The sequence below is a fragment of the Rattus norvegicus genome, chromosome 1, assembly GCF_036323735.1.
Source record: "Rattus norvegicus strain BN/NHsdMcwi chromosome 1, GRCr8, whole genome shotgun sequence".
In the NCBI taxonomy this organism is placed as follows: domain Eukaryota; kingdom Metazoa; phylum Chordata; class Mammalia; order Rodentia; family Muridae; genus Rattus; species Rattus norvegicus.
In genome coordinates, this window is record NC_086019.1 from 57,600,851 (window position 1) to 57,627,556 (window position 26,706).

At 45.4% G+C, this 26,706-nt stretch overlaps 1 protein-coding gene and 1 pseudogene across 4 annotated transcripts in view; one reads left to right on the top strand and one right to left on the bottom strand.

Annotated features, from left to right (window-relative positions):
• Smok2al2 (sperm motility kinase 2A like 2) overlaps positions 1-15,401 on the top strand; it is a 101,675-nt gene extending 86,274 nt beyond the window's left edge. The window contains exons 8-10 of one of the 4 annotated variants that reach the window (XR_010059383.1): positions 721-7,397; positions 14,342-14,601; positions 15,037-15,401. Coding sequence is in view for 3 of the 4 variants with exons in the window: in XM_063276992.1 (XP_063133062.1) it covers positions 13,051-14,556 (1,506 nt within the window). In the remaining variant the exon portion in view is untranslated. Of the gene's footprint in view, positions 1-720; positions 14,602-15,036 lie in introns of those variants that run through there. The other 3 variants (XM_063276992.1, XM_063276993.1, XM_063276991.1) reach the window with 3 other exon arrangements.
• Positions 15,402-25,141: 9,740 nt separating this feature from the next.
• On the bottom strand, positions 25,142-25,613 carry LOC134484155 (large ribosomal subunit protein eL24-like; annotated as a pseudogene).
• Between the last annotated feature and the right edge of the window lie 1,093 nt (positions 25,614-26,706).

Here is a 26,706-nt window from a genome sequence, read left to right on the forward strand (position 1 = left end):
CATCTTCACCTCAACAGACATAAAGCAGGACAAACACCAGGCAGGCAGAAAACCCTCAGAGGCTGGAACTGGCATGTTCAAACACTCTGGCTTGACCTTGGCCAACACAGGTTCAGAGAACAGCCTCTATGTAGGAAGATCTCCTTCCTCCTCTCAGAGTTTACGACATGTAGACTTAAGCTAAGCTGCTGGCACACATGTGAGCAGAGGCACCAGCCTAGGCTTGTTCAATATCAAAGCCTACCTGCCACCCCTGTATCATAGTCATAGCAGCACATCTCATGAGAATTCTAGGGGTGGTGATATTCTGGGTGAATATTCTGTATTCTGCTGCCAGTTTGTTTGCTTCCACATGTCCAACTGTGAGAAGGGATTGAGAAAGGGAAGGTGATGAAGTCCTGCTAATATCTACTTGGTGCCACCAAAGACAATGTGGTTTTGCTGGCAAGATATTTGCATTAGATTTTATAAAAAGTGACCTCAGGACAGTAGGTACTCTCAGGAAGGTGCAGCATGGTGGGTACAATGGAACAGGATCCCTGAGGTTGGTTCAGTGGGCCAGGGTCCCTGGGGGAGGAGCAATGGGGCAAGAGCCCTTGGGATGGGATCTTGTAGTAGTGACCCTGTGGAATGGGCAACTGACAGGGACCCTGGGGCAGGTGCACTGTGATGTGCACCCAAGCTGGAATGTTCAGACAGGTGTGTGTTTGCTTCGTGCAGCTGCTGTCTGAAGTAGAGAACACTGTCAACTGCCCCAGAGGGGATTTTGGGAGCTCCTACCAAGAATGCCTCAGCTCCTTACTGAGAAGATATACATTCCACAGATGGGGCTTTATTGAGATGAGCAGATTCTAAGGGGGCTGCCTTGAATGAACAGCCAAAGAAAGCAGAAATGAAGAACAAGCAATTGCACCAGCCATGTCGAAGGTGACTTTGCTCTGAAGAATAGGACTGGAAGAAACTGATTAAGTCAAATCACTTCTCTATCTCTGTATCTCTATCTCTATCTCTATCTCTCTATCCACCCATCCATCCATCCATCAACCATCCATCTATCTATCTATCTATCTATCTATCTATCTATCTATCTATCTATCTATCTATCTATCTATCTATCTATCTCCCTGAGGGAAGTCAGCTTTCATTTGTAGGAAGAAGGTCACATCCGCGCCCCATTATGGTGAAAACCAGGATTGCAGGGAGTGAGATAGATGGGTTATTTCTTTCTTCCTTCCTTGTATCTTCTTATATCTTTGTATCTTTGTTTCTTTGTATCTTTCTTTCTTCCTTCCTTCCTTCCTTCCCCCCCCCTCTCTCTCTCTCTCTCTCTCTCTATCTCTCTCTCTCTCTCTCCTTCTTTCTTTCTTACTTCTTTTTTGCTTTTGGTAGGATAGAATGCCAGTTGTGGCCAGTCCCCATCAGCATCCACTGTGCTACAGACCCAGTCTCAGTGTGACACAGAAGAGGCCTAATTGGAAAGTTTGTCCTCTCTCTAAGGGATACTGTATATACAGTGCTCTGGACTGCAGGTCAGACAAGGCCTGCGTTTAGGAGACTTGTGGACAGAAGAATGTCTGTGAGTCTGGACTTAGACTCCGTGGAGTGCTCAGGTCACCTGACTGTCCTGAAGCTTCCCACTGTGAATTATTTCCCTCCTACAGAGTCAGCCACCTGAGCAACTTCATTTCCTGGTTATCCCCTAATCCTCTTACACTGTGTAGAGTGTTCAATCTCAGGGAGGGCCTGGGAATCTGAGAGACACCACTGAGCCCCCTGGGCCTGGCTGATTCAACCTGAGGCTACTCTGTGTGTCTTCATTTTGCTCACCCACCAGAGACCTCAAAAGTCAGCAGTGAGCTTGCTGAGAGGCCAGGAACCTCCATATTGGCCCAAGAGCAACTGTCCTCTTTTACAGGTTCATCCACAGAGCATGTAATTCTGATTGGTGCAACAGTCTGGAAGAGTGAAAGACGTCATCTCCCAAGGGCAAGTGCTGTGCTAGTGGACACTGAGGAGCTGCACGGATCAGACCCTTCCCCATCCTTCTCCAGCCTCTCTTGTTCTTCCTTGAGATGTTTCCTACAGATCTGAAAGATCCAGGCAGTCCATGACATGCATTTGAATTTAATCTCAGGACATTTTACTCCTTGCTCTAAAATTAAGACCAGGTAATTCATTTGTTTGTTTATTTATTTGTTATATGTAAGTACAATGTAGCTGTCTTTAGAAACACCAGATAGCATCAGGTCTCATTTGAGATATTTGTGAGCCACCATATAGTTGCTGGGATTTGAACTCTGGACCTCTGATAGAGCATTCAGTGCTCCTAACCACTGAGCAATTTTTCCAACTTCCAGACTAACTTTTTAAATTCCCAGAATGTATTCTTTATTCAGGTTACATCCTGATCCAAGCCACTCTCCCTCTGCCTGTCTTCAGGGTAGGAGATTACAGGAAGGCCCCAATTTTCAGCAGGGGAGTGGGTTTGCTTCCAGAGCAGGCAGTGGGGTCGTAAACATCTCACTCTCAGGGAATTGGGAGCTTTCCCATATAAGAATTTTCTGTGGTGGAAGCTCAGTTTGCTGTCTGGCTTCTTTTTAGTTTTCTCTTGCTTCTTCTGGAATGAGAATGTTCTTTATTAAGAGCTTAGAGGGTGTTTCTGGCCAGACTATGTTCATGTGCAGGCCCATCCCTGGACGGCTGGATGCTTAGACTCTCCTGGGGAGGCCTGTTTCCTTTCTGCAGCAGGCCAGCTAGTATGAAAACTAAAGGACCCCATCAGATGTTCACAGTGCACAACACACATACACAAACTCACGCATGCACACACACACACACTATACAAATATATATATATATATATGTATATATCTTCCATATTCCTAAACCCACACAACATACACATCACGTGTCAGATGTGCATGCACATTACATATATCACAGACATATATACACTGTGCACATCACACGTGCCATTTGTACTTATATGCACACATGCATGCACACCTCACTCTACACACATGCCTGCCATGCACACATGTATATAGGAACACCAAAATGAGTGAAGAGATTTTAAAGGAGGCTTGTGCAGTCAGGGTATGATAGGCTTGGGCATGACTACCCTCTGTGTTACAGTCAACTGCGGTCTGGTCTTTTAGCTACTTTCACAACAGGGCCAGTGCCTGTGTAGAAGGAACACCAAGGCCACATCTCAGGGAAGTGAACTGAGGACTCAGAAGAGGCACAGGCCCTGGAGTATGGAAAGGCAGAGCATGGTATGCAGATGTAAATGCTGTAAGGCACTCTGGCTTGTCCACTCCAATAGGCACGATAGTAAGCATGAGGCCAGTAGATGTCGTATCCGTGGGAAGAACCCTCTGGATGCCATGTTAGCAACTTAGGGTGTTTCTTGTTTTCAGTCCATGCTGTGGACAAGGAATCAGGAGGTGTGGGGTAGAGTGGAGACTTGAGCACCTACCCTCTATGTTGTGAACCTAGTGGATGTTTTTCTGCCCTTCTAGCACTGTGAGTGGCCTGTGCCAGCACAGCAGAATGGGGACATTCCCAGTTCCATAGGATACTGCAGGCTTGGGGACTGGGTACTTAGGCTTTTGGCTGTGCACCACACCACCTTCCTGACCAATGGTACATTAAGTCAACCAGTGCTTGCAGAATGCTTGAGACAACACAAATGTCTCCTTTCTAACTGGAAACAACATATAAAGGTCTAATACAAGTCAGTAATGTGTCTCTGATTGTCCTGTGGCACTGGGTGAATTAAGGACATGATGGAGAGCATGCCAAAGAGTCTAACTCGTTCTGTTCCATCTTCCTTCTGAATGCAGGTCTCCAGGATCCAGTGCTCACACGGACTCAGGGCTGCTGCTCAGGGAACCAGCAAACCCTGTTGCTCTGACCATGCCACCGTGAAGGGCGGTCTCGTTCTGTTCCAGTCTCTGCGGTGCCACTGTGTATTAGAAAGGACATCTTTCAAAGGAGGGGTTGGTGAAGGGCAATTTACCTTCTCTTTCAGAGATACAACTGTCTGAGGAGAGGCTAGGAGGTGTTGCAGAACCAAAATATAGAGCTAGAGGGATCATAAAATCGAGGTTGGGAGGAAGGTTAGCTCAAGGCTGCATGTCCCTGAACACCTTGGTGGGGGTGAAGGGTGACTTAATAGTCACTAGTAGCCCAGTGCCTGTCAGTACTCTACATGACCTTGTTGCCCTTGCTTCTTCTGGTGCTCAACAGCACCACTCAGATGCAAACAGCAAGGCCTAGATAGTGTCCACATCTCCCATGGCTTGACACTGTGCTGGGTTTGATACTACAAACTGGGAGGCTGGGACTTGAACTTGAGATCACTGACTCAGGCTAGGGAGGACTCCAGGGCACCTGAGCTCAGCTGCAAAGGCAGAAACTGAACCACAGTGAGCAGAAGGGGCACATTTTGCTGTTTCTTTCCTTTTCTGCTCTCAGGCCTTTCAATGAACACTACAGATGAGGATCTTTCCTCCCAGGCTTAGTGTCTGCAGCCATGAGGGTCCTCTACAGGGGATTGAAAACCCCAGAAGAGTCTTCAGAAGGAAAGTGCTACACACTGCACTTCCCCCAGCACTCTGAAAAACAGAGACCCTTTTGGGATTTGGGCCAGTCAGTGCTCAATAGTTAACTTCTGGCTGCACTGGGTGCTCACAAATAACACAGCAGCCTGGGTCCTGTGACCTGGCTGTCACAGACTGTGATTGAGAGTTTATTTTAACTGTGTCAGCACAGGAACTCTGTTCCTTCTGGTCTGAGGGAGCACAGAGCTCCTTGTCCTCACACACACCTGTTCCACTATTGGACCTTAGTGTCTTAAAGTAAGCCCTACACTCAGGATGGACTTGGTTTTCTATAAAATCCTGCCAACCTCTGTGTGTAAAGAGGGGGAGGGGAGGGATGGAAGGATGGCGAGAGAGAGAGAGAGAGGGATGGATGGAGGGAAAGACAGAACAAGAGAGAGAGCAAGAGTGAGAGCAAGAGCAAGCGAGAGAGAGAGAGAGAGAGAGAGAGAGAGAGAGAGAGAACATGCACTAGCCACCAAAGAAGCATTCCTGTATTCTTCATTAGCCTTACAGCTTTGTCTCTCTTCCCTGATTATTGCCTTTTCTGCTGTGTTGGGTTTTTTTGTAAAGAAATGCTTGACTTTCTCTTCCTTTCTGTTGATCTGGGGTTTGGTTCTTTTTTTCTTTGTTACCATGGAGATCATACCGAAAATGCTAAAATACTACCAGTCCTATGTGAACTGTATTACTGCTATTTTGACAGCCCTGAACAACTTCTTCAGTTTCTGATGTCAATGAAGGAGATGTCTGTGTACATGAGCCTCGGTGGCACTGCTGTTTGGGGTCATGTAACATGGCAACTCTCACATCTTGGAGGAAGCAGAAGTTCACCTTGCCTTTGGGGATTGTCCGGGGATCACCTGTTCTTTATTTCTTCTTGAGATTCTGAAATCCTTTAAATCGGTCTTCATCTGTGGGAGTTTCTTAGTTTTCTTCCTCAATTTTGAAGGAAAATTTTACTAGAAAATCATAGTTCCTAAAGAGTGTTTGTGTTGCTGTTTTTGTATAGTGTTGTGTATACTCACCCATTCTGTGTGTCCGTGTGAGTGTAAGTTTGTGTGTTTGTAATAAAGGGTGGGAATGTGTGTGGTGTGGTATGTGTGTGCTTGTGTGTGTGTGAGAGAGAGAGAGAGAGAGAGAGAGAGAAGAGAAGAGAAGAGAAGAGAAGAGAAGAGAAGAGAAGAGAAGAGAAGAGAAGAGAAGAGAAGAGAATGAAGCAATCTTGTATGTACACTGTTATGGATGTGTCCCACCATGTGTGTGGAGGTTAGAGGACATTTTTGTCAGACCTTATCTTACCTTGTTTGGAACTAGGTGTGTGGTTTGATGTTGCACATGGCAGGCTGCCTGAATGACAAGCTCCCAGGCAAATTTCTGTCTCTCCTGCTTTTCCTGCTTCCTAAAAGCTCTGATATTACAGGTGTGTGCTCAACTTTCGCATGGGTTCAAAATCAGGTCTTCACCCTTTGCAGGGCAGATGAGAATCAAAAGCCTTGGAAGCTGTGAGGAAGGCATCTTCCTGTCACCCTACAGGTAGTAATAAGCTTCTTTATTATGTCTCATGAGCAGTGTTGGGGTGCAGGAATCACCCCACAAACCAAACAGCCATTTCAGTCAAGCAGGGACAGTTTATGGAACATATATCCTGGGACTGATTGGTCAGGGACACATGTCACACAGGGGAGTAGAGACTGCAACCCTATTTCCAAGGACTGCAGTATGAAAGGCAAAACCACAGAAGCTCTTAGCAACTAAGAGCTCATACACAGGTGCCGAAAGTCTTCCCAGGCAGTTGGGTGGTTGGTTCGGGTCCAAGGTTATTGTTACTAGCATACAAAGCAATTCTAACTGAACTTAACTATGATTGGCCCTAAAGGAGGGCACAGGTTAGGGTAATTTCCAGGAACAACAGACCACACAACTTAGTGCGATATGCAGTTAATGATTAGCTGGGCATGAGAAAGGTCCTCTGTAATAATGTAAGATGGCTGGCGACAGGTATTAAAGTGGATAGAGTAATGTCAGAAAGGCAGCAGCCACCTCCGTCTTAAAGAGAAGATTATACACACACACACACACACACACACACACACACACACACACGCGTGTGTGTGTATATAATTAATATATATATATGTATCTGTAGTTTATTCTTAAACCCATAGTTGAAATGCAAAAGGGACCCATGGAAGGTAGACATAAGGATTTTAAAGCAGGAGGCACAGCAAACCTTCAAACAGAGAACTAAGGACAGCAAACCATCCTACAGGCTTTGATTTCTAAAAGCCTAAAGGCTCCCCATAGCCAACCTAAGCCAGAGCCTTGGAGTCCTTCCCAACCATGCAAGGACAGGTCCTATTGTGACCTCATGAGGAGCGAGTGTGAGGCGGTCCAGCCAACAGATGTTAAGCTGTAGCCAGGCCTGGATTTCCTTGAGTGCGTTTAGAGGAGTGGTGGAGTGGAGACTTTGGTGATTTTGGTGGATCTAGTGAGCAGTGTGTGGATTTTGCATTTGATTGATTTGTGTGTAGCTTGTGTATGAGTGTCTAGGTCAGTGTTTGTGTGGACAGTTGCTTTTGTGTGTGTGTGTGTGTGTGTGTGTGTGTGTGTGTGTGTGTGTTGGTATTCTTGGTGGTGACTGTGAGTGCATCTGTGAGTGTGGGTGTGTGTGTGTGCCCAACTGTGTGTGAGTGTCTGTTGTGCCCTCTTGGTGCACTAGTTGTAGGTGTGAGAACACCTGTGTGAGGAAAAGTTTTGAGGCCGGCAGTCAGCTTGGCCATTGTTTCTAAGGTAAGCATATTTTGGTTTAAGTTTATTTGTTTATTCACTTTACATCCCAATCATAGCCTCTCCCTCTCTCCTCTCCTCCTACTCCCGGCTCACATGCCCCTCTTCCTATAATTCCCTTCCCTTCTCAGAGAAGTGGGCAACCCCTTGGGTATCACTCTGCCCTGAAACATCAATTCCTAGCAGGACTTAGTTTATCCTCACCCAGAAAAAACAGCCCATGTAGGGGAAAGGGATCCGAAGGCAGGCAACAGAGTAAGAGACAAGCTCTGCTCCAATTGTTAGGAGCAGAAGACATATTAAGTCCTGTGTGCAAGTCATAGAATATAATTAACAATGCTCTGTCCCATGGGCTGGGTCTCAAGTTGGGCCGATCATTAGTTGGACTTTCCTTCAATCTCTGCTCCACCTTTATCCCTAAACATCTTATAAGTAAGACAAGTTTTGGGTTGAAGGTTTTGTGGGTTGGTTAGTGTCCCCCTTCCCCTAGTGAAAATCCTTTCTACCTACAGGACATGGGTATGTCAGTCTCTCCAACCCCAGCTGCTAGTAGGCTCAGCTAGCATCACTCTAAGAGACTCCCTGGAGCCTCCCACCCCCAGTCTCCTTCATGCCAGAGATGCATTGCCCAAACCCAGCCTTCTCCTTTCTCCTTCCTCTGTGCCCTGCCCTGTTCTTGTCCCCAATCCTCTCCCCATCAGTTCCCTCCCTCCACTCAACTTTTTGAATTTCCCTTTTGAATGAGATTCAAGTATCCTGCCTTGAGTCATCCTTATTTAGCTTTTTTGGGTCTGTTGATTATAGCATGGTTATCCTGCACTTTGTAGCTAATATCCATTTATAAGTGTATACATACTAGGTTTGTCCTTCTGGGTCTGGGTTACGTCACTCCGGATGACATGTTCAGTTTCTAATCATTGGTGTTCAAGTTTCACAGTGTCCTCCTTTTAATAGCTGAGTAATATTCCATTGTGTAAATGAACCACATTTTCTTATCCATTCTTCATTGAGGGACATCTGGGTTGTTTCAAGTTTCTGGCTGTTATGAATAAGGCTGTTATGAATACAGTTGAGGAAGTTGCCTGTGGTATGGTGAAACATCTTTTGGGTATATGCCTGGGAGTGGTATAGGTGGGTCTTGAGTTAGAACTATTCCCGATTTTCTAAGAAACGGCCAAATTGATTTCCAGAGTGGTTGTGCAAGTTGGTACTCCCAGCAACAATGGAAGAGTGTTCTTCTTGCTCCATATCCTCAACAGAATGTGATGTCACTTGAGTTTTAGATCTTACACATTCTGATGGGTGTAAAATGGAATTTCAGAGTCATTTTGATTTGTATTTCGTTGATGACTAAGTACGTTGAACTTTTCTTTAAGTGCTTCTCAGCCTTTAGAGATTCCTCACTTGAGAATTCTCTGGCTCTGTGCCCCTTTTCAATTGGGTTGTTTGCATTCACAATGTCTAGCTTCTTGGCTCCTTTATGTATTTTGGATATTAGCCCTCTGTCAGATGTAGGATCATGCAGATCTTTCCACACTCTTTAGGCTGTTGTTTTGTCCTAAAGACAGTGTCCTCTACACTTCAGAAGATTTCAGTTTCATGAGGTCCCATTGTTGATCTTAGTATCTGAGCCATTGGTGTTGTGTTCAGGAAGTTGTCTCCTGAACCAATGAGTTCAACACTATTTGTATTACATTTAGTGTGTCTGATTTTATGTTGAGGTCTTTGATCTACTTCATAATCCAAAATTAAAATTATACAGTTGACAGTTTTTATATTAGTTTTAAAGATCAGAACATTTTCCCTTGAGTTTTGCTAGTTAACTACTGAACTATCTCCCTAGCCTGGGGATATTGGAGGGTTTGGGTTTGTACTTGGGTTTGGGATTTTTCTTTGTTTATTTTCCTAAGGTTAGGTTTTCTGCTTAGCCCTGAGTACCCTGGAACTTTCTCTATAGACCAGGCAGGCCTCAAACTCAGAGATCTTCCTGCCTCTGCCTCCTGAGTGCTGTGAGGAAAGGTATGGACCATCACGACCCAGGGATTATTTGAGTTTTAACCTTTTATGCTTCTGATTTTATTTTCTGGTTTTCTTTGCTTGGATTGTTTTTGGCTTTCAGAGTTGTTGAGGTTTTTTTTTTACTTCTTTTGTTTTTCTTATGTTTACAATTTGGAGAATTTTGTGCTAGTGTTGGTTTCAATCTTGTATCTGTTGAGACCTGTTTTGTGACTAATTATATGGTCAGTTAGGGGGAAGGTAACTTGAGGTACTGAGAAGAAGGTATATTCTTTTGTTTTACGATGAAATATTCTATAAATATCTGTTAAATCCATTTGGTTCCTAAACTTCTGTCAGACTAGCTATGTCTCTGTTTAGTTTCTGTTTCCATGATCTGTCCATTGATGAGAGTGGGGTGTTGAAGTCTCCCATGATTATTGTGTGAGGTGCAATGTGTGCTTTGAGCTTGACTAAGTATACTTTTATGAATGTAGGTGCCCTTGCATTTGAAGCAGAGATATTCAGGATTGAGAGTTCATCTTGGTGGATTTTTCCATTGATGAATATGAAAGTTTTTTGATAACTTTTGGTTGAAAGTCAATTTTGTTAGACGTTAGAATGGCGACTCCAGCTTGTTCCTTGGGACCATCTGCTTGGAAAATTGTTTTCCAGACTTTTACTCTGAGGTAGAGGCTGTCTTTGACACTGAGGTATGTTTCCTCTATGCAGCAAAATTCTGGGTAGTCTTTTACATGTCCAGTCTGTTGGACTATGTCTTTTTATTGGGGAATTGAGTCCATTGCTGGTACGAGATATTAAGGAATAGTGATTGCTGTCCCCTGTTGCTTTCGTTGCTAGAGGTGGAATTATGTTTGTGTGGCTCTCTTTTGTGTGTGTTGCAAGGGGATTACGTTCTTCCTTTTTCTAAGGGGTCGTTTCGCTCCTTGTGTTGGAGTTTTCCATCTGTTATCCTTTTTAGGGATGGATTTGTGGAAAGATATTGTGTAAATTTGGTTTTGCCATGTAATATCTTCTTTTCTCCAGCTATCGTAGTTGAGAAGTTTGCTGGATACAGTAACCTGGTCTGGCATTTGTGTTCTCTTAGGGTCTGTTTGACATCTGCCCAGGATCTTCTGGCTTTCAAGGTCTCTGGTGAGGAGTCTGCGGCAATTCTGATAGGTCTGCCTTTATATGTTACGTGACCTTTTACCCTTACTGCTTTTAATATTCTGTCTTTGTTTTGTGCATTTGGTGTTTCTTTTGTGGTCCAATCTATTTGGAGTTCTCTAGGCTTCCTGGATGTTTATGGGCATCTTTTATTTTAGGTTAGGGGAGTTACCTTCAATAATTTTTTGAAGATATTTACTGGCCCTTTAAGTTGGAATCTTTCTCTCTTCCATCTCTATTATCCTTAGGTTGCTGCAATTTTCAATTGCCAACTGGTTGTCTCTGGTGTTATCTGGTCTTGCTGACGATAACAGTGGCTTGACCCTCCTGTAAGCCTGTGTATCAGCAATCCTGGAGACTGGCTTTCACACGGTCATTTCTGGGTACAGAGAGCTTTGGGACTGGCTCAGCTCTGGTTGGAGGCAGGAATTGAAAGGGTTCTATCCCAGACTGCTCCTGGGTTGGTGTGTCCTGAGGGCTTCAGGCAGGACCCTTGGAGCAGAACTGATGGTCTTAGAACTGCTCTCTAGTGTGTCTTCGCCCCTTGTGAATGGCTTTCAATTCTTGCACAGGGAGAGACTGCCTGACTGCTCCTAGGATCCTGGGTGCACAGGGCTCTAGGCAGGTTCCTCTTCTGCCAGGAACGTGAGCAGAATTGGTGGCCTCCCCCATGCTCCCAGAATTCTCCTCACTTCTGAGAGTCCAGCTGTCTCCCCCATGGGATTTGGGTACCTCTCATAGGACTCTTTATGCATGGGAGTTTTGGTTATTGCTGTTTTTACTCTAACTGGGGATTTGAGTTTGTGATTATTTGTGGTTTTTAAATCTTACATAAATTCTTGGAGAATTTCGTACTTCCATTGAATGTATTTGGATCCTCTTCACTCCCTGCATCCTTCACCAACTCCTCCCATATCCATCTTCACAGTCACTTGCCACAACCCACAAATTCATGGTTTTTTTAATAACCTGGTGTCCTGTGTTCCTGAGTGTGGGGAATGACTCTCTTCCCTATGTGTCGTCAACTGTCAATGTTCCCTCTCTGGGTTAGTCATGCAGGACTGCTTGATTTTGTGGAGATCTGATGCAGGCAGTCACAGCTGTTGGGAGTTTATGAATGAGGTGGTCTTGTGTTGAGAAGATATTTTGATATGTCTCTTCCCAACCCCAGGATCTTACAATTTCTCTGCCCTTGTTTTCCATTATAATCCCTGAGCCATGGAGGGAGGGAGGGAGGGAATGTGGACACACCCCCCACACCTGTTTCGCCTGAGTACTTTGTCAACAGGTATTCTCCAGTCTTTTAGCAGCTATGAGTTTCTGTGCTATTGCACCAAGAACTTTCTCTGAGATATGAGAGTTGTACTATTAAATCTGAAGACTTCTTGCAAGGATGTGCATATGAGTAAGAACATGCTGTGTTATTTTGAGTCTGGGTGAGCTCACTTAGTGTAACCTTGTCTAGCTCCAAGCATTTAGTTGGAAACTTGATAATTTCAGTTTCTTTTACATCTGAATTACATTCCACTGTGTGTAGGTACCACACTCGCATTAGTCATTCATCAGCTGGATGGATACCTAGGCTGTCTACATTCCCTGCACCGTGAACAAATGAAACAGTAGTGAACATGGATGAACAAGTGTCTTTGCAGCAGGAAATATTGTTCCTTGAGTATATCCCAGGAATGGCGTAGCTGTATCAGGTGGCACACCTATTTCTAGTTTTCTGAGGAACCCCCACACTCTACAGTGGCCACCTCAGTTTATAGCCTCCCACGGACACTGTGCATGAGGGTCTCCATCCCCCACATCCACCCCAGCATTGTTGCCTTTGCCATTCTGATTAGAATAAGATGAAGTCTCAAACTAGTTTTAGTTTTCATCTCCCTAATGGCCCAAGATGGTGAACATATACATATATATTTCTTAGCCATACATTCCTTAGCCATGCATGACTTGTGGGAAAAACCCTTTGAAGACCCCTATCTCAATTAATCCCAATTATTCACTGGGACGTTCCCTTAGAGTTGTCTCTTTATTACTTTCTATATTCTAGGAGTTTTGATGAGTGCGTTCTATTTTGTTTTAATCTCTAGGTATTTAGCTTTTATGTAGTTTTGCTTGTTTGGAGGTTGATTTTGTTTCATTTCATTTTCTGTAGCTTGGGTTTTCTAACTGTTAATAGTTTTAATTCCTTTGATTGTTCGTATATTTCGTTGTACATTTTTTTTTCTTACACGATCAGTGATGTTGATTCTTAGTGTGGCTGAGCTGTGCTCCTCCCTCCTAGTGACTAGTATGTAGTTTTTTACTTAGGATTTCCTTGGCTTTGTACGTTGTTTTACTTTTGAGGGTTTCTATTGTTGTTTTGGTTGGTTTTAGTTTTCTGTTTTTCTTATTTTTCACTATTTTACTTTCCATCTTAGCTCTCTTTCTTCCCTTTATTTCTTTTTCCTTCCTCTTAGGTAGCATTTATACTCTGTTACCTCCAATGAGCTTCCGGAGCAAACGGGAGTCAGAAAGGCTCCGATCTCAGGGCAGCTCTTGCACAGAGAGTTTCTGCTCTCAATATTTGGTTTTGAATACCATCGGCCATGGTTTCCACGCGGCCGTGAAGTTGGCCGTGCACCGCCTCACAGGTACCCCTGTGGCTGTCAAAATGCTCCTCAAGAGACAACAGTGGTGCCAGCAGGTCACATCTGAGGTAGAAATCATGATGAGGATCAACCACCCAAATATTGTATCTCTCATACAAGTCATTGACACTGAAAAGATAACATACCTCATCATGGAGTTGGCCAAGGGGAACCAGCTTTATTCTCGCATCAAAGAGGCTGGCCATCTGCAGGAGGATGAAGCACGGGGCATATTCAGACAATTATTAAGTGCTGTGGGATACTGCCATGAAGAAGGCATTATACACCGGGACCTTAAACCCGATAACATACTAGTCGATACCAAGGGAAGAATTAAAATCGTTGATTTTGGCTCTGCCACTCAAGTGCGGCCTGGGCAAAAGTTGAGAACGCACTATGGGACTTATGCATTTTCTGCTCCTGAGCTGTTCCTCGGGAAATTTTATGAGGGCCCCAAGGTCGACGTGTGGGCCCTAGGAGTAATTCTTTATTATATGACAGTTGGAAAACTCCCATTTGAGGCTGTCGGGCTACCACTACTCCGAAGGCAGGTTGTGTTAGGGACTTATGCTGAACCACTTGGCCTGTCAGAAGAGCTACAAGACCTGCTGAGTCTTTTAATGAAAGTGAATTCCCAGCAGAGGCCCACAATTCCTGACCTTTTGACTCATCCCTGGCTTAAGATAGACTCAGAGGGGTTCCCACAACCTTGTAAGGAACTCATCCCCCTCAGGCCAGACCCAGCCATTCTTAGAGCAATGCAGGACATTGGATTTGAAGCCCAAGAGGTTAAAGACTCCCTCGATCAGAAGAAATTCAACCAAAGTATGGCTTGTTACTACTTTTTGGAAAAGCAGGCTCTTCAAGAGTGTGACATCCCAACCCGGCCTCATCCATGCATGACCCCATTCCCGACCCTTGATTACCCTGCTACTTCAGTGCGAGGGCTCAGAAGGCGAGGAAGCGAGCCCAGATGGCTCGGGTCATCCTCTGATAGTCAAGGTTCTGACCTCGGCCAGACAGCTAGTCATGGATTAGTCAAGAGGGCCAGTTGGCCTGGCAGTCTTCTCTGCAGGCCACATCAGATAACACCCACAGTGGAGCTAACCCACAGAATTTCTATTAGTGACCCCTGCTTTTATTCAGTGCACAGCAAAGGCAAGAAGACCATCAACACTAAAAGCACAGAAGACAAATCCAGTGCCTCAGCAGAGGTTAAGCCTGTCGCAAGCAGGCCCTGGCCCAAAAGATTTAGGGGGTGGCTCAAGAACATCCGAAATGGCCTGATGAACCTGTGTTGCTGCATTCCGTCCAGAAAAAAACCTCCCCTGGGGCACAACAGAGTTGTTCCCCAGAAATGAAGAACATAGAAGGAATCCAGAGAGCAAGCATCCAACACTGCCCAGGTACATTGCTGTATTTGTATCTATTTTGCTCATGTCTGAGTCAACTGGCAGGTTATCATAGTGTGTATGTCTATGGGATGATGCACGGGGAAGCTAGGTCTAAAACACCGTGGGACGATGGTTAAGTCTAAGCTACCAGCACATCTGTCATTGCCGACAGTAACTCCCATGTTTATCCTGCTCATGGGAATACTAAAATACATTCAACTAGAAAGAGACAGCAGGATACTGACCAATGTAGGAGGATAAAGTTGGAGAAGGAAGAGAAGGAGATGCTGAGGGAGGAGAGGGTGGTATGGGGTGGAGGCTAGGAGATGAGGGGAAGAGGTTCAGAGAAGCTTGGAGAGCAGTTTGGAACAGGGTGACCACAGCTGGAGAGATGCCCTGTCCAGCAGAGGTCCCAGAGTCCCTCTCACATGTGTCATTGCCTTTTAGAAGATCACTAGAGGATGCCGGATGCTGCATCTCTGCAGTCCCAGTGTTGAAGAGGACCCACGTGTGGACACGGACCTGCAGAAGGGAGCGCTGTGAGAGCTGTCACGTTCCAGGTCAGCTGTCGAAGGATGAAAGCAAATGAAGAGATGCCAGGTGGCAAGAGAGCACCTCAAAGGCATCACTCTTCCTGGTGGAGGTTGAAAACCAGTCCAAAGCTGGTAAAGACCAGAGCCCTTTTGCCGACCAGGGTCACATCACACACCTCCTCTTGGCACAAGTTCTCGCCTCACTCTTAGTGGAGGATATACGGCTTCTTGATGTGTTTATCTGACTCTGAGAATAAAATAGCTGTTTGTGAAAGATGACCTCGTAGATTTTTCTGCATCTTCTTCACATAGGAAAATTGGCCCTGTGGCATTCCAAGGCCCCAGGAAGAATAACTTCGTGCCTCAAACCATCAAATTAAAAGTGCCTTGGAAGGGACCAAGCTCTAATGTACCTGAATGGGGAAAGTGTAGGAAGTGTAGAAGCTCAAATCTAAGGACAGCATCATATTCTACATGCTTTGATTTCTAAAAGCCTAATGGCAGTCTTTATAGCCCACCTGAGCTGGGTCAGGATAGGCCCTGCTATTAACTCATGAGGAGTGACTGTGAGGCAGTCCAGTCAACAGATGTAAACTGCGGCTAGGCCTGGATCTTTGAATGAGTTGAGAAGAGTCATAGAGTGGAGACCTCGGTGATTTTGTTGTATCTAGCGAGCAGTGTATGGATTTTGCTTTTGATTGGTTTGTGTGTGAGCTTCTGTATGTGTATTTAGATCAGTGTGTGTTTGGGAGGAGGGTGGCTTGTGTATGTGGGGGGGGGGCACGCATGTGTGTATATGTGTGTGTGTTTTCTTTTACCTTTACTTGAATGTGTGAGTACCTGTTTGTGTGTGTATACATGTGTGTATGTGTGTTTCTGTAGGTATTCCTGTGGATGACTGTGAGTACATCTGTGTGTGTGTGTGTGTGTGTGTGTGTGTGTGTGTGTGTGTGTGTGTGAGTGTCTGTGCCTTGTATGTCTACTAGTTGTTGGTGTGAGAACACCTGTGTGAGGAAAAGTGTTAAGGCCATCAGTCACCTTGGCCATTGTTTCTAAGGTAAGCGTCTCCCTTATGTTTTTCAAGTTTATTTATTTGTTTATTCACTTTACATCCAAATCATAGTCTCTCCCTCTCTCCTCTTCTCCTAGACCCACCTCACATGCCTCTCTTTCCCTAAGTCCCTTCTTTTCTCAGAAAAGGAGAGCCCAGCTTCTTGGGTATCACCCTGCCCTGGGGCATCTAGTCCTACCAGGAATAAGCATATCCTCACCCACAGAAAATGCTGCCCATCTAGGGGAAAGGGATCAAAGGCAGGCAACATTGCAAGCGAGCCTCTGCTCTAATTGTTGAGAAACCTACCTGAAGAGGAGCTGCACATCTGCTACAAATATGTAGGAGGCCTAGGTTTAGCCCCCGCATGCTGTTTGGTCAGTGGTTCAATCTCTGTGAGCCCTCATGCGCCCAAGTTGGTTGACTCTGTGGTTCTTCTTGTGGTGTCCTTGTCCCTCTGACTTTCTCAATTCTACTTCGTTTTTCCACAAGACTCCTCAAGCTCCCCCTAACATTTTTTTTCTTTTTTTTCAGAGCTGGGGACTGAACCCAGGGCCTTGCACTTGCTAGGCAAGCGCTCTACCACTGAACTAAATCCCCAACTCTCCCCCTAACATTTACCTCTAGGTCTCTACATCTGTTACCATCAGGTGCTGGAGGAAGCCTGGCAGAAGACAGTTACATCAGGTCCTGTCTGCAATTCCTAGACTATCTTTAATAGTGCTCTCTCCCATGGGGTGCATCTCAACGTCACTGCTTGGACTTTCCCTCAATCTCTGCTCCATCTTTATCCCTGAACATCTTGCACTTGGGACAAATTTGGGGTTAAAGCTTTTATGGATTGGTTACTGTCTCCCTCCCATACTGGAAATCCTGCCTGCCTACAGAAGTCCACTTCAGTCTCTCCAACCCCAACTGCTAGTAGTCTCATCACTCTCGTAGACTCCCTTGAGCTTTCTGAAAGAAAGAAAGAAAGAAAGAAAGAAAGAAAGAAAGAAAGAAAGAAAGGAGGAAAAGGAAACAAGCACACAGAAAGAGGGGGAGGTGGAAGAGTGGAAGGACAGGGATAGGGAGAGGGAGAGAGAGGGGCAGAGAGAGAGAGAGACAGAGAGATACAGAGAGAGACACAGAGGGAGAGAGAGACAGAGAGAGACAGAGACAGAGACAGAAACAGAGAGAGAGACAGAGTAGATGGATAGATGCTGCTGTAGTGAACTTAATCCCTTTAAAGTAGGCCTTCTTCTGGAGATAGTAACACCAGTCAGCCTGCTTGGAGTTTTGCCTTTCAGTGTCTTACAGCTTGTTACCCAGCAACTAACTATAAATAAGAACCACAGGGCAGGGAACTCAAACCTGTGAGGCCTGCCCTTAATTCTAACAACTCCCACGCCTGAGCCTAGCACAACTTGTCTCCTCGAGGCTCAGCGTAGCTATCTGTGACATAGCTGGTTCTTTTCCAGTGATGATGTCTTGTCTTGACACCAGTGCCTCCATCCTCTGTGTAAGGACTGTGCATGCCCCTTACCACTCGACTTTACCCTCCCAGCAGCACCCTGTTCCAGTTGTACTTTTGTTGTGATGAAATACCCTGAGAAAAGCTACATGCCTTTGGGATGAAGAAGAATGCTTACTGCTGCATAGAGCACTTGCTATGTTCCTATTTAGCTGTCAGGGAGCCAACAGAGGACATCAGGAAGGACAGGCATCAGAAAGTGTTGCCCCTAAGCCTACTGCAAAAGCAGCCAGCCAAGTGGTATTCTTGTTGAGGTAATTATCCTTGTTTGAGTGGCATCCACCCCATAGCTCAGTGTCTACTGTGGTCACAGGAGCCCTGTTCTGACCTGCAGAGGCAGTTCCCACTCCCATTTCAAATACATCTGGCTTCTACCAAGAAGCATGGCTAAGAAATGAGTATTTATTTTACTCCGCTGGAACACTGGCTTCCTCTATCTCCTCCATGGGACTCGATTAACTTGATTTTAAAGAAAGACACGTTCTTCTTAGAAACCCTGCACAGCTTCCTTCCCAAAAATTCTCACAGGAAGTACAAGTCCCGTGATGAAAAAGCTTTTGGATCTCAGCACTTGGGTCCCTCTTCTCGTTCCCTCTGAGTTACCAGCACAGAGACCAGCTAAGAGGTTCTATGTGAGGCATGTGGAGGCAGCAGGGCCAGTTCCTGCACGCCTAATGTTCCACCAGCCCCCTTGCACAGGTACACTTTACCGGACAGACCCTTGGCTGCTCTGGGCTTCCAGAGCTTGTCCTACAGTCCTGTCTGTCTGAGCATGAGATGAGGACAAGGGGACTGGGCCTCTCTGTCTGCAGGGCTGGCCTGGGGGCAAGTAAGATGCAAAAGCAAAAGGCCTGGGGTGAGATGGGAGTCATGTGAAATACTTACTCCTGGGCCCAAGGCGGTCAGGAAGTCCCAGCCTCTCCCTCCTTTATCTGGCGCTGGGTAATAGGGCCCACCTCAGGGCCAAGAAGGTCATGTGTCCTAATGGGGTCCTTACATGCTGGACCACTGTGTGCTGGTCATAGTCTGCCTCTAAGTGGCCTCCATAGGATTGGGCGCTGGGAGTTCCTGTCCCTTCTGTCAAATTTGTTACTCCTTCAGGTGCCTCACCGGCATGCTTCACTGTCACCAGTGACAAGGCAGAGCCCCCACTTCCGGTATCGCCTCTATGGATGCCCAAAGGCCTCCAAGTGGCTCTGCATCCTCAATCGCCTCCTCTGTCAGCCCAGTCTCTGCTCTCTCAGCACAGCTAGCAATGGTGAGACAACCATTGCACAGACCTAGGTGTCTAAAATGACTGAGGCCACGATCATGGACAGACAGGGCCGTGGACGCAGGAACCCAGCACTGAGCCATGACAACGAACATTCTAAGAGCTCGCTAAGGACACTGTGCTCCTAAGGCCTTCAGTTTTTATAACAGGGCCTCTCCCTTTCTCACTCACAGCCCTCTGAGATCCAGCCTAATCCGGACAGACCCTGGAATTCTCCAGGAGACTGTTGGACTGGGTGTGGTGGGTTCCTCTGTGCAGAGCACTAGGTCCTCAACCCTGGACCCTTAGGTGGCTTCCTCCCAGGAAACCCCTCAGAGCCCCTCCTGACAGGCCCAGCTCTCATTCTTCTACATCAGCAGCTCTCAACCTGTAGGTCGTTCCCCTTTGGGGGTCAATTCACAAGGGTCACCTAAGACCATCAGAAAACACAGATATTTACATTAGGATTCATAACAGCAGGAAAATTACAGTTATGAAGTAGCACCAGAAATAGTTTTATGATTAGGGGGTCACCACAATTCAAGGAATGATATTACAGGGTCGCAGCATTAGGAAGGTTGAGAACCACATTATTCACCATCTGAGTCACAGCCTATCTAGGCCAAGTATTCATCTGGGTGAGACAGCACTCTCAGAGATGACCTAGCAGACAGTGGTGGTCGTGTTTAGAGACTGTACTCTGGCAAGGAGGAGGACGCTTGGATTTCTGGGCCATTCTCAAGTTGTAATTGTACAGTTCAACAACCTTTGTAATAAAAATCTCAGGCAGGTAGAAACTGTCTTTGCTTGCATCAAGTGGCACAAGTTCCTCTGTTCTTCAGAAGTTTCAGGTCCCTTCCTCAGGGTCCCACCTGGCGACCTGCACTGGCAGGAAGACGGGGCAGACGATTCCCATCCTTTGAAAGGCACCTCAGCTGGAGAGTGCTATGTGCACAGGAGGCAAGGAAGATGGCAGTCTGGGGAGAACTGGTTGCCTTCTGTCCCGGCTGGACATTTTTCATTCAAGGTACAATGTAAGGCCCCATCATGTTGCTCTCTCCTATGTTTTCACAAAACGAATCAAGAGTTGGGAGCTTCTTATTGTTGATGCTGTTTGGCGAGGAACAGAAAGGATTCTCCTTTGCTCCTCTCAGAACTTAGGATTTTTAAATAAAAATTATTCTTTAAACATGTGTCCATTTTAATAATTCTTGACAGTTAAGAGACCTATACGATTTGGAAGTGTTGGCACATATGTTGAATGGTGCCTACCACCATGTTTAAAACAGTTTTTCAAAATCTTCCCTATCAGGGTCAGGAGAGATGACTCAGTAACAAAGAACCATTGCTGCTCTTGCAGAGGACCAAGGTTACCCAGCATGCATGGTGACTTACAGTCATCAGTAACTCTAGTCCCAGGATCCAGTGGCCTTTTCTGGCTTCCGTGGGTACTACATATACACATGTACATACACACACACACACACACACACACACACACACACACACACACACACACACTTGTACACAAATTTTTTAAAAATATTTACAAATATTTACAGAGTCCTTCGTCAGTTACCAATTCTTCTGCCATCTCTGCCTTTCCTTAGTCCCAATTATTTTGTTTCGCGCCCTGAGACACACCCAGTCCCTCCCAGGCTGTAGCTCTTGGGAGAGTGGACCCTGAGCCTTGACTGAGCAGCACTTGGGAGCTGGCTCTGGACTCTAGAATAGAGGTGAGCCTGAGGGCAGGAGAGCTGACCCTGTGTGCTGCCAAAGGCAGCATTGGGTGGCCTATGGAGCAGCGCTGGAGAGCTCGCCCTGGGACTGTGGATAAGGGAGAGCCTGTGACTGACCGGTTCATCCATCCACAGCCACTTGGGATTGAGTTCCTTGGGTCAGCAGGAGGTTGGAATCACTGACTCCTGTCTTCATAGTCCCTGAGTTAGGTCACAACCTGAGCCAGGCTCCCTCGTGTGGTTAATGGTAAGGACCCGAGACAAGACTGTCTTCCATTGCTAATGAATGACTAGAACTCAGGAATTGCACTGGTAATGAATGACTCACCCTCAGTTCCACCCTCCTCACCATTTCATCCCCATATTCCCTGTTAGGAAGCTCCAGCAAATCTCATTTTAATGAAGTGTGTGGCTACACCATTCCTGGTTTCCCTTTTCCCTCCCCACATACCCTCCCTTCTCCTTTTTTTGTTTTTTTTTTGTTTTTGTTTTTTTTTGACATGAGGTCCTTCAATGACATCCCTGGCTGTCCTGAAATTCATTACATAAGTCAGACTGGCCTTAAACTGGAAGAGATCCTCCTGCTTCTGTCTCCAATGTGCTGGGATTAAAAGTGTGCACCACTACCTCCCAGACCCATTTCAGTTTTCTTCATTAAGCAAAAGCAGCTTGTACAAAGCAAGCACAGATGCCCACTGAGACTAATCGTACCTAGAAATACATTGTTTCAAGTAACTTCTCCTTTTCCTGTGTATTGTGTGATACTTGAGAAAACTTCCTTCTCATAAACTTCAACACAAAAGGTTTTTTTTAAATAGCTTGTAAACTTCAAGTCATAAAAGATGCAATTAATTAGTTAATTTGGACACATAGATTTTCTGAAACATTTTATACAAAAGAAAAAATAGCATGTGTCAAAGTAAAGAGGAAAAAAATATCATGAGGGGTGGGGGTGGTTGAGTGATTCCACATAAAAAAGTAGTCTTCCCAGTATCTATGACCAAAAGTGGCCAAGAGGGAAAAAAGTGCTTCAATTACTCAATAGAAAATTAAAGGGGGTAAGAATGCATGGTTTACAGAAACATCACCAGTCCATAAACATCCAGAAATACCTGGGTGCACGCACAGTGCTGAGATGCCAATTAAAACACACAGATGGTTTTAATCAGCTGGATGGGTGAAGTCAAGTGCTGTACCACACGATGAGCCCTGTGCACCAGTTTGCACTCTGCTGGAGAACTCTGCGTGGATACACACCCAGGAAAGCAATCAACACCGCTTACATATTACACATATGTGCCCTCTTTGTCATTCCATGAGCTGGCCAATCTCTTAGAAGCAGCAGCACATGGGAGAGAGGACCCTGAACCTTGATTGTGTGGAGGTGAGCAGGGCCTGAGGAAATGAGTATAGAAATTCTGCCCCTGACTCCTGCCAATGGCAACACCGGGTGGCCTGGTCAGAGCACTAGACTGGCCATTTAGCCCCAGGGATTTGCCTGGCTCCATCTTCCCAGTCCCGGGATTGGAAGTGTGCACTACCATGCTTGGATCTTCTCTTCTCTTCTCTTCTCTTCTCTTCTCTTCTCTTCTCTTCTCTTCTCTTCTCTTCTCTCTTCCTCCTCCTCCTCCCCCTCCCCCTCCCCCTCCCCCTCCCTCTCCCTCTCCCTCTCCCTCTCTATCTTCATGGTTTATTTTGTAGCCACTGCTGTCCTGGAATGCCCTCTGTAGACCAGGCTGGCCTCAGGCTCACAGAGATCTGCCCGCCTCTGCCCATCGAGTGTTGGGATTAAAGGCAGCTCTAGCCCCACCCAGCTGTTTTGTTTTATTAATATGTGTATTAGAGAGTGAACTCAGGTCTTCAGACTTACAAGGTGAGTACTTTACTGAGTATGCTATTCATTTCCCCAGCTTGCTAAAATGAGCAATTGAATAGATATTTACTATATCATAAAATAAAAATAACTCCATCGCATGGCAATTACACTGTTAGAAATCGGTGGGAAGAGGGCACTGTTTTACATATGACAGTATGTTCATTGTTTGGCCTACGGAGACAGCTGGGTCCCAGTTTAGCTCCTGTCCACAGACAGCGATGTATTGTTTTCGTTGTCTGTAGAGAGAAAATATGGCCTTGCTTAGGATTGGAGATGGAAAAACAAGCCCCATGAGGACGTCGAGGATATGCTGGAATCAGATTTGAGAAGCTGAGTCTGGGCAGTTGACCATTTGTGAAATCATGGTATCCCTTGTACAATGGGGTTTAAAAGCAAAGGATTGGCAGCCATCCAAACATTCCTTAAAGGGGTCTGGCTGAATAAATTATACCTCATTTGTAGAAGGGGATTCTATGCAATCGTTAAGACAGCAGAGCAGCAGTGTGTGCACTGATGTGCACTTGTCTCCAAAGGAGTGGCTCTGCTGTGTGGGGATGAAGGGAGCCTCATTCAGTACAAGCAGAGCACCAGCGGGGCCTGCCGCCCTTTATGTCAGCACCGAGTTCCCTGTGGGACTCCCTGGTGTTGGCAGTTTGTACACACACTGTTCCTTATGAGTCCTTTGTTTCTGCTAATTGTATAATGTGTGGTGTGTGTGTGTGTTTGTGTGTGTGTGTGTGTGTGTTTGTGTGTGTTTGTGTGTGTTTGTGTGTGTTTGCGTGTGTGTCTGTGTGTCTGTGTGTGTCTGTGTATGTATGTGTGTGTGTCTGTGTATGTATGTGTGTGTGTGTCTGTGTGTGTGTACTCAGTCAAAGAATTACCTAATTAAGTGATATAAATTAAAAACTTAATCTACATTGTAGCTTCTTCTAAAAATGAAGTTCATAAGTACGTGGGAAAGCACCCAGCCCATTGAATGCACTCCACAATGGAGAACTGCTATAGTAACAAAGGCAATCACTAAGTCTAAATAGCAGAACAGCTCTAACTCTGTTCTTTAACTTTCCCTCCTCAAGTTACATATTGGAATGGGCCCCTACTTGTCTCTCTTGAGGTGATCCTAAGGTGGTCTAAAAGCACTGTGTGGTCACATCCCCAAAGTATCTGGTAAGCTGCTATTATCAAGTGCTAACCAGTCTGTGTGTACTGTTTGCTATTCATAGTCAGAGCACTGCCTTTTCTTTTGCCCAGGGGTTTTGTCATCAACCTCCATTGGAGAAAGCCCTCTGCAGTCCCAGGACCTTCCCACCCACTTCCATCACTGCTGGGTCTCCTCCCCTCCCCTCCCCTGGGATGTCCAATTCTCACTGAGGATTCGCCTCTCTCTTGAGGTTTTCATACTTGTGAATGTCCCGTGGACACTCTCTTGTCCCAAGAGCACACTAGTGCTCAAGTCCTCATTCTGTGCTTCAGCTGCTCTTAGTTACTGAAGCTCTCAGATAACACAGATGCTTCCCACCACACACAACACCCACATTTACATTTAAGATTCCGTCTGTGAAGAAAAATGTCACACAGAGAGAAACTGAAGTTTACCTTATTCCACAGTTAAAACAAAGGAAGCAGGATTTAGTCTTCGCCAGCACACAGCTTAATATGCCAGGCTACTGTGTCCAGACTCCTGTGGGTCTTACTCAGCTGTGGGAATTCCACCGCATCCCCACCCCCACCCATCCTACTGATGCACCTTCTGTCTTCGAGTGTGTTCACCCTCTGAAAGCCTGACATGGGTTAAATTCATAAGGTCTTGGAATCTGACTGGCTGGTCCCTTAGTTTGTCTTGCCTGGTCCTATGTGTCGTTTGCTGAGATTTCTGGACTGTGCTAGCTGCATGCCTTGCTCTCTGCTGCTTGACTGTTACTTTTTAAGGTAGAATACAGAGATGGAAGACAGAAAGACACAGGAGTCCGACCTTCACCAGATGGGACTGTGTTTATTAGTGCACACAGAAAGGGGCAGCCTCTCTCCTGAGGAAGACTGAGGGGCCTGCCAGGGGGGAAACACTGACTATGAATCCTTACACGAGTCAGGTATGGGGCTTGGTACTAAGGAAATGCTGAAGCCATAACCCATGTCTCTCCCTCCTGAAACTGTTTGCCCACGGGTGACAGAAAGCCTCTACAGAGCTTCTTTTCTGTGCTGACCCATGAGGTTGAAAAAGTTGTCTGTAGTCCAGGAATCCGGCTGCTCTATTGTTGACTGTGGTTGCAATGTGACCAGATGAGCCTGCTCCTGCATCTGTGATTGTCCTGTAATAAGGAACGGTTACCTAGAACTGTGAGCAGGAATAAACCCACCGCACTCTGCTAAGGAGCTTCTGTCAGAGTGTTTTGTCACAGAAAAGAAACAGAGACATGAAAGGAAGATGGAGGCACATCGACGAGGGGGAGATCTGACCCAACGCAAACCCAGGAACTACTCCAACATCTGATTCCTTTCTTTTTCTTTCTTTCTTTTTCCTTTTTTCTTTTCTTTTCTTTTTTTTGAGTTAAAGACAAATCTTTATTTTTAAACTCTCATCTACCAAATTAGTATTTCCTACCAACTCGGGGAGCAGAGACCTTCACAGGCTTCACGATCTATTGTTTAGTGGTTGTCTTTGTGGGGGCCTTGGCAGCAGCCATTGCTGTCTTCTTTGATGCCTGCTTAGCCTTTTTTGCTTCCTTGGCAGCTCTGATAGCCTGTTCTCGCTGAGCTTTCCTAACTTCTGGTTTCTGATTCCTCTTGGCCATTATATCAGCCAGAGAAGCGCCCGTGATGGCCTGCTGGAATTTGACTGCAAACGGGTTCCTTTCTTTTGAATTTCTTCCAACTGTCCTTCCTTGTGTTTTCTTCTGGACAGGACAGTCCAGTTAATTTGCCGAGGGTTCCTTTGGAAAGGAATGCAGACTCACATTTGGCATTAAGAAACTTGAAATCCTTCCCATCGGTCCTGGCATAGCGAGGCCCGTGTCCAGAGTAGATCTTGTACCTGCTAAAACTGCACAGCTCTACCTTCATGGTGACAGATGTCCCTGATTCCTTTCAAACACACCCTCTCTGTGTGCTTTTTCTGATAATGATTTTAAAAAATGCATTCCTTTCTTGGTGTGATTTTAAGTTTAAAATAAACACTGTTGCAAAAAGCCACATAAATTTAGATATTTCTAGCAGAAAATTATCTTGATTTTGAAAGATGTGTTTGATTTACTTTCAATATGAAACCAGCATGAGACTTGATCCCACTGATTCCACAGCTGAGGACAGCATAGACTACATAGTGAGATGTGGTCTCAAAAATAAATAAATAAATAAATAAATAAATAAATAAATAAATATTAATTCACAGCTGCATGCTTTATTAATTGTTACCATTATGTTGCTTGAGACTTATTTTTTAAATACAGAGAACTGTGTTTTGACTCTTCCCTCTCTCTTTTTATTTCTTTTCAACTTAATGGAAGATTTCCAATAAAAGATCAACTTGACTTCACATTGCTTTCATTTTCTTTTTACCGTTTCTCTGTTGTCTATTTTGTTCGGTTTCAACTTCTTTCTCTACTCATTAGGTATCAAGAAACTCACAGTAATTGGCCCTGTATTGGAACAAGGCAGAGAATGGATGGGTGGATAGACCGTGTGAAGAAGGGAGGGACTGAGTAATAAATGCTTGGATAGAGGATGAATGGATCACTGGATTGATGGATGGACTGGTGCATGAGTTGGTGTATGAATGAATGGTGGATAATGATACATTGATGGATGGATGGATGGATGGATGGATGGATGGATGATGTATGGATGATAGATGCATGGATGTGTGATGGAGAGATGGATGATGGATGGATTGATGATGAATGGAAGGGTAGTGGATGGAGAGGTGGATAGATGAATGGTCAGGGAGTGTAATGGTTACTACTGTTTGCTAACTGCATGGGATATAGGATCACTTAGGAAAGAACATTCTGGAAATATCTGTAAGGAGTTTCTAAACTGAGTTAACAGATATAGGAAGACCATGTAATAATGTCCTGAGATTCCTAAGATGAATTAAAAGGGAGAAAGCTAGCTGAGTGCTCACATTCATTAACTCTGATTCCTGAATGTGGACACA